Source organism: Oenanthe melanoleuca, unplaced genomic scaffold (genome assembly GCF_029582105.1).
Source record: "Oenanthe melanoleuca isolate GR-GAL-2019-014 unplaced genomic scaffold, OMel1.0 S088, whole genome shotgun sequence".
NCBI lineage: Eukaryota > Metazoa > Chordata > Aves > Passeriformes > Muscicapidae > Oenanthe > Oenanthe melanoleuca.
The window spans coordinates 1-7,958 of NW_026612737.1; the positions used below are offsets into that span (position 1 = coordinate 1).

Here is a 7,958-nt window from a genome sequence, read left to right on the forward strand (position 1 = left end):
TAAAAGGCCCTACAGTCCCCAGCTCCAGTTCTATCTGGAGCCAGGATCTAGGGCTCAGAAGTAAACAAAGGGAAAATGCATAAAAAAAAGGTCATAAAAACCTCTAAGCAAACTAATTTAATTTAATGTCTACAACACTTTCATTTGTAATGGAGAAAGAGCCCCATAGGCTGTGACCCTTTTCAACCTGGCAGCTTCCCCCTGGCGCACCAGCTGTGACAGGCACTACAGAGAGGACCTGGTGTCCTTCTGCTGCTCTCCCCTGACAGCACCTTCAGCTTCAGGAACCAGAGAGTCCCTGAGCATGTCCCAGCTGGACTGTGGGACACCTTCATCCCTCCTCACTGCAAGTATTTTACTCAGCTGCATCTCCAGCTTGTCCCAGAGGTGCCACAGCTCCCTGACAGGAGCTGGCAGCCCCGCTCCCAGCTGGGAACACGGCCAGCTGAGCTCCCAGCTGCTTTCACCACCACCAGACTGTCAGCACTGAGCTACTTGTTGGCAACCACCAGTCCTAAGATGCAAGTAACCTTTACGTACCTGCCCAAAGTTCTCCTCATCTATGCAAAACGTGAGATCCAGCTCGGTGGGGTCATTTTCCAGGATCCACTTCAGAGAGTTGTAGTATTCACTATCCTAGGGCAGATCACAGTTAGGCAGTTTGAAAATGGGCAATTAGTGCAGAGCTGTGGAAAGCCAGGGGCCTGTGAGCACTGGCACAGGTTCAATGGGCTCTTACCACTGACTCCGTGTCCTTCAGGGTTATGGGCTTCCCCAGCATCATCTCGTAGAAAGGTCTGATGAAGAAGCCTGGGAGAGAGAGAGGACAGATTACCTGCCCTGCCCTGCACCTGCACATTCCAGAAAGGTGGAATGCTTGAGGGCACCACCCCTGGCATTTCCTGTTACCTCCTGACTGTAACAGTCCTGCAGCTGCAACAGCATCAGAGCAGCTCAGCTTTATTTTATTATGGCACACAAAGTCCAATTTTTCAGTTTCAACAATTATCCACTAACTGCCATACTCCACTGACCACCCTAACATTAATGGCAGAGAGAGACAAAAGCTGGGGAATTAAGCCCAGGGTACTCTATCCCATTTAAAATCACTACTTCCCTCTCCAAGGAGTTGCCTGAAAATCAGGCTAGTGACCTTCCTCTGCTCAGGACTCCTTTGCTTCCTCTGCTGCACCAAGGCTCAGGAAAATCAGCTCAGTGATGTCTGCCAGGTGTGAGATTTCAAAATGCAGCAGAATTTGTCATTAAATCATTCAGCTATAATTTTACATATGAAAATATGCTGCAGTTGACTCCCCCTAGTTTGGCTGCAGGCTTGCATGGAAATACTGATAAAAATTCCATGCTTTTCCTCTAGGGACAATGCTCCTGCTGGTTCTGGAGTTTTCCCTTGAGCAGAGAAAGAAAGGCACTTGTTGAGTAAGACACTGTGACTGAATGAATCCCATTCAAACAGCCCCTGGCAGCCCCAGCCTGTCCCAGAATGGGCTCTCAGGCACTGCAGCCCCTCCCCAGCCCCTGGCAGCCCCAGCCTGTCCCAGAATGGGCTCTCAGGCACTGCAGCCCCTCCCCAGGCCCTGGCAGCAGCACTCACCGTCCAGCAGCTTCCCGTGGTACACAGCCAGGCCGGCCACCCCGGCCAATGAAGGTGAAGTACAACAGGTGATCTCCGTTACAGAGACCTGAATTAGGATTCATCTGAAGTGTGTAGTTGTCCCTTTTCTGGGGAAAGAAAAAAAAAAAAACCAGCTCAAGAAGCAAGCCTTTAAATAAGCAGACACTCAGACATGTTCACACATAGCTTGTGCCTAGGGGCATCTCCCTCCAAGGCCTTTCCAGCATGTCCCCCACGAAGCCACGGGGGCTGAAGGGTGGGCACAGCAGCAAACCCAAGCCCTGGCAGCAAGAATGCCCTCTCTGCCTTTACAGCTGGGCAGCCCCAGCCTGAAGCTCTGGAGGCCACTGCAGTGGGGACGAGCAGCTGCGTTCTGAGCTCACCCTACAGCAGCACTGCCACTCTGGGCAGAGTCTGGGCAGAGGAAAGCAGCTTTGCTGTGACACTGCCCTCAATAGCTGCAGCTCTGCTGCCCTGGATATTCCCTGAGCTATGGAAATGCTTCCTGGCTTCTCAAGGACCATTCCAGAGGCTCTCTGAAGAGCAGGAGGAGCAGGGCACTGGGGCTCCCCAGAGCACCCTGGAAAGGGGTGCGACTTCTGCCTAAGCAACCTTCCCTCTTATGCAAAATGTCATGTATAGAGCCCTTGAGAATAGAAATACAACTTACGTTGCTGAGTATTCAAAGAAACCATAGTAAGGGTTAAACATCTCCTTGGACAAGAGAAAAAACCATTCTCTGGCCACACCTCCATAGTCAAGTCCTTTTTCTCACTCAAATTCAATCCACAGCCTGGCTTTTAATACATCAGGTCTCTTCACAGACATGATTCTTCTGTAGGACTCCTCAAAAATGTTATTGCTGTGTAATTTCATCTCAAATCCGTTGGGTATGTCAGCCTGTGCCAAAGAAGATTAGATCATCCTTGTTAGTCTCAAAAAATAAGCCTTAGGGCAAATTCCTGGCTGCTAACAGCTCAGTGACAGATCAGACACCTCGTGTTCAGCTCCCCATGTTTTCATTCCCCAGTGCTCCCTCAGTGCACGTGTTGGGAACATGGGGGGAACTGGGCCAGCTCCAAAACAGTGCTGCAGACTTCTGTGGTAAATATTTGATGAAAACGACGAGAAATCAAAGAAAACAGGAGAGCACAGGGAGGGAGGTGCAGCCGTGTCCTGCAGGCTCTACTCACAGGTTTCTTCAGCTTCTTGCGGAAGTGGTCGTACTTGTGCTTGAACTCCCGGGAGTAGGGCATCGCCTGTGGGGAGGGCAGGAGGTCACTGAGAGAGCACTGAGACCCCAGAGCACTGCAGGGCAGGATGGTCACTCAGCTGCTCAGCACTGAGACCCCAGAGCACTGCAGAGGAGGGGACAGCCCTGCTACCCACACACACTGTGCTACCAGCCCCCCCCCCAAACCCACCCAGGAGAGGCAGCAGCCAGGTGAGATTTAAAAATCCCACAAAATGACATCATTTTACTGATGATAATACGACTTTACTACAGCTATTAAATAATCTTTCTACATTCTTCCTTAATTTAAACACAATGTGAAATGCAATTTAAGTAATGCTGTTTGTCATGGCACCAGAAATATTATTAGTGAAAGCATTCAGATGATTCCTTAGTGCTTCTGTGAAATGGATTAGCCCCTGCTTTCCCTTAAAAACCAACAAACTACTGTCAGTCACTCAAGGGGACCATGATCATTTCATTTCCTTCAAACAAGCTTTCTCAAATAGTCTCATTTATGCTCAGCATTTCTGGGGAAAGGCCTGTTAGCAATTTGCACAGTGCTGTGTGTGAGGATCTCCAGTTTTAAATGCTGATAAATGGGTAAATCCCTCCAAAAGCAGCTAGGGTCAAACAAGTGACTGTTACTGACATTATTACTAAGCAATTAGAATTACACTGTGCAGCAGGCTCATCTGCTGTATCCTGAAACGCCTAACGGTCCCAAGGATTTATCCAAAACACAAAGGTACTCTCGGCACCAGGAAACATCTTGGGATTGGGAGTTTGATCACTCAGAATATCATAAAATGGCATAAACTGGCATAACTCACCATAAAACCAGCATAAAAAGTCAAAGAACCACTCTTTGATCTTTTAAAAAATTGATACTGAAGTAAAATGCTGTGTTCATTTCTTTTAAGGCTGATATTCTGAAACCTCTGTTTACCTGCAGGAGTTTTATGTCTCTTAAACTGACAGACCCATTTTTTGCCTTTTTTTTCCCCACTTTGAATCCACATGGGCCCACCTCTCTACTCCTCCCAAGTGCAAACAGCTTTTTATCGTCCAGAGACCCTCAAATAAATAGAACAATGTGCCAGCCCAGTGAAATGCTACTGCCAGGAATGACTCATGTAAGGTAAACAGGGGCACTTCCCCTTAGGCATCCCCAAACCCTGAGCAAGCAGGGAGGCTGCCCAGAGCCTGCTGTGACATCCCCAGCTTCCTCTGCCTTAGATGTGGGCAGAGAGCTCCTGCTTCCCAGGCTGCCCACCCCTGAGCCCAGGAGCAGGCAGGGGCTGCTGCTCCTCCAGCTGTGCCCCAGTCAGGCATTTCCTGCAGGATCCCGCAGCTCTACTTACTGGGCCTGTGGTGATGGCTGGGTTCTGCAGCCTGGGCTCTTCCCACTGGGTCATTTTCTTATCTGCAAAGAACAAAAGAAATGATCCCATGGCTTCTCTGCTACCACACCGTGAATTTCTCTTGGTTTTTCTCTCCCTAGCACTGCTCAGCTCTGTCAGGGTTAGCAAAGGCTTGTGTCTCCCCACCCTCCCCAGCCCCAACACACTGTTAAGCTGAAAACATCCACTCAAAAACACAGCAGCACCCCAGAACCCAGGGAATCTGCACTGCTTTGATGGCAACGTCTGCAGGAGTGAGTGACACGTTCATTGGAACGTGGGCTGGGATTGGAGACACGGCCTGGTGGGTAAAGGAACCCAAAGTTTTTGGCAATGACACCCCAAGTTACTGTTTGGAAATTCTGCACAGACAGCTGAGGTATCACACTTCTAAATCTGGAGGGAGTAACATTTTTCCTAGACTCTGATTTAATGAGAAGGTGAAGGGGGCAGAACTGTCCTGTTTTGGTGCAAGAGAATCACCCAGCAAGGAGCAGTGGAGATGCTGGCAGTGGCACAGCACAGCCCACTTCTTTCCATCTACAGCTCTGAGGAGCACCAGGAGGATGACAGGAAAGCTTCTACAGGACCATGCTGGGACTGCCCTTCCCTGCCTCCAGACAGCTGCTCCTCCCAGGATCCTGAACACGGGATCACAACAAAACAACGGGGTTGCAACCAGAAGACAACGCTCCAAACCCACCCGGGTGCCACCTGCAATGGCAAGGTGCTGGTCACCCTGGGCTGCCACCCTCTGCTGCTACAGACACTCCTCTGCGCCAGGAGCTGGGCAGCAGCAGTCAGACTGCATTTTCCTTGTTCCTACAACTGGAAAAGCCCTCTAAGTTTGAGCATCCCAAGCTGCTTTAAGGGGGACTGGGATCTGAAAGTCATTCAGCAAATGTTACCTGGAGAAAATTCTGAAGGACTGCAAGCACATTGCAAGACATTTGATCTATTAGTTAATTTAACAGTAAAATACTACTTTATTTCCCTTCACACATTAAAGTGATTTATCCCTTGTGGAAAAGCTGAGGAGGGCTGCCAGCCTGAGACCCCAGAGCTGCTGCCAAGGTGGGGCACCCAGCACAGCCCTTTGCCTTTCCAATCCCTCCACTGGAATCCCCTTCTACAGAGTTCTTGGTCACCTTGACACCAGCAGCCACAAATCACAGCGCCAGTTCTGTGTGAAATCACAGGTAACACAGCTGGAAATGACTGACAGTGGGTCAGCTCTTGGCCCTCTCTACCTCGGAGTGTGCAGCGACACCAACAAATCTCCGTCTGAGTTTCTTCTCAGAGTCTTACAGGGACTTCACGTCAAAAATGCTGTTCCAGGGCTACAAGGGTCTGGCATGAACCACTCCACCTGGAACTGCAGCTCAGGATTCTCTGCCTGATCCCAAGTGCACATGGATAACAAGTTCATTCTTTTTGAAGAGTATTTTCAAAAGTCTCAACACTCTCAAAAATTTCAGAACTTGGAGTCTTCCCACCACTACAGTTCTCTGTCAGAAACCAGGCTCTCAGGCCTTTGAGGAGTCCCTCTCCTGCCTTTCCAAGGGCCCCACTATTTCCCTGAAGTTGGGACCCCCTGCCACACAGAGAACTCTCAGAGCCAGACATTCCCAATGCTGATGGCATCACAAGGGTTACTCCAGCTGGGATTTGGGCACTCCTGTCAATACATCACAGAGTGAAATAACTCTTGTCCAGGTGAGAGTATTTTTCATGCCCTTTCCAACCAAAACTCTACTAATAATTGCCATTCTGAGTTACACTTTGCCATTCTCCTTGCACAGCCTCTCCCTGCACACTGCAGGGGCCATTTGCCAGGCTCACTGTGACTTCCCATCCCATCCCAGTGAGCCCCTCTGCCCTCTCCTGCCCTGCTGCTTCCTGCTGAACTAAGGAGTTCTCCTCCCTAACTCCCTGTGCGTGTCACTGATGCAGATGGTGAATAGCACCGTGTGCTGCTGGATGTGGACAGACTTTGAGGGGAACCCACTGATGGTATCCATGCCCCTTGTGCGTGAATCACTGCCAGCTGCCCAGAAAATGGCTGCAGAAGGGCTGTTTTCCCTCCTGATCCCGTCCAACACGTGGCTGGTAGGTGCCTGGGAGCTGCCAGGAAGGCAGAAGTGTGTGTGTGCTGCAGGGAGCAGTGTGCCCATGGGGTGAGGTGACAGGGCAGCTGGGGCACACAGAGCCAGGGAAGGGCTCAGGGGCACCCCACAGAGCCGGGGAAGGGCTCAGGGGCGTGCCAGAATTGTTTTCCCAGGGGCCTTTGGCCCTCTGCTGTGAGACAGTTGGGCTGTACTAAAATGGCACTGCCATACGAGGTGGAGGTGCCACTCTTTGTGGAGCTGTGAGGTGCATTGTCCCACCCATGTTGTGTTTGTTTCTACAGGGGTATCAGAGCACTTATTAAAGGGAAATGGGGCACACTGAGTAATTCAAGATAAACACACAGTAGCATTGTCACAGGAACTTCACCCTGTGCCTTAGATTTTGCCTATTTATGTATCCTTAACACAGCAGGACTAAATCAATTGATAAATGCATATCTTTGTAGCCTGCAGTGCTCAAGGCTTCCCTCCCCTATTCCTGCTCCTCCTGCACCCCTCACCACGCTTCCTAACTAGTGAAATTAAGTTCTGGTGAAAGTTTTGGAAAAAGAAGCGTAGAAACAAGTGCTTACTTGTTACAAGCTCTACTATGAGTTTTCCCCAGCTAGGAGCAGCACAGAAGCGAGACAGGGGCAATGACATCAGGGAACAGCTGTAGAGTTAAAGGCAGAAAGAAAAGACTTACCAGCAAAGGGCAGGAAAGGAGAAAGGTTTCAGAAAAGATTTTGGTGGTCTAATTAATGATCATTTCTGATTCTCCTGTGAGAAGAACACAAACTCACAGCCAGTCAGGCCTCACAGTCCTCTGTAGTGAGAGTTCAGCACACATCCCAGAGGCAAGTCCAGCACCTGAAACAAAAAAAAAAAAAAAAAAAAAAAAAAGAAAAAATAACCAGAAGAAAAAGGTGACAGGGCAGCACAAAGATTGTTCTCTGTGCAGCGCCCAGACTCGGGGCTCGCTCTCAGCTTTGCTAGTTCCCGTGAATTATCCCACAGCCCCCAATTATCTGCTCAGTTCCTGCTGCCATACCCTCACAGTGCCTCACGGAGGGTGGATTCCCGTGCAGAGCTGCCCCTTGAACGCCAGCTGTGCCAGGAACGGGCAGAGCGTCCAAGGAAGCTCAGCAGCATCGGGACAGGGACAGGCATCTGTTCCAAAGAATTGGCTATTTAAAGCCCTCATCCCCAGCCCCGCCCATGTCCCTGGGGGCACTTGACAGAGCTGCCTGGAGTCCAGCTGATTTAGCCCCCCTGAGCCGGGGCTCCAGGTGATATTTTCAAGCAGGAGAAGGCAGGGCCGGGGGCGCTCCCGTCCCGTGCCAAGGCAGCTCCCCGTGCCCACGGGAGGACATCTCTCCCTGCAGCAGCTCAGCTCCTTTCAGAGCCTCTGCAAGTTCTTTTCCCTCAGCAAAGGGTGCACATCCCTGCCTTCAGCACACCTCCAGTGGGACCCACCTGGGAAAGCTTTCCATCCCTTCTGCACTTCCAGCTGGCTCCCTGGAAACTCCCACCTTCGTCCAAACAAAACTTCATCCCACCTGAACCTTTGATTTGAAGGC

The 7,958-nt window shown here is 50.4% G+C and overlaps 1 protein-coding gene across 2 annotated transcripts; it reads right to left on the reverse strand.

The window, feature by feature from the left end:
* Positions 1 to 164: 164 nt before the first annotated feature.
* Positions 165 to 2,511, reverse strand: LOC130266563 (E3 ubiquitin-protein ligase NEDD4-like). Of its 2 annotated transcripts, none has more exons than XR_008842916.1 (4): positions 2,304 to 2,511; positions 1,613 to 1,740; positions 740 to 810; positions 165 to 636 (listed from the first exon to the last, which is right to left on the reverse strand). XR_008842916.1 is itself a non-coding variant. In XM_056515818.1 (4 exons), exons 1-4 carry the CDS (start codon positions 2,342 to 2,344, stop codon positions 632 to 634), a joined length of 240 nt encoding a protein of 79 aa, XP_056371793.1. In that variant the 5' UTR covers positions 2,345 to 2,511; the 3' UTR covers positions 165 to 631. The 2 variants fall into 2 exon arrangements, 1 of the variants encoding a protein (XP_056371793.1); XM_056515818.1 differs by having other exon boundaries at positions 1,613 to 1,735.
* Positions 2,512 to 7,958: the final 5,447 nt, after the last annotated feature.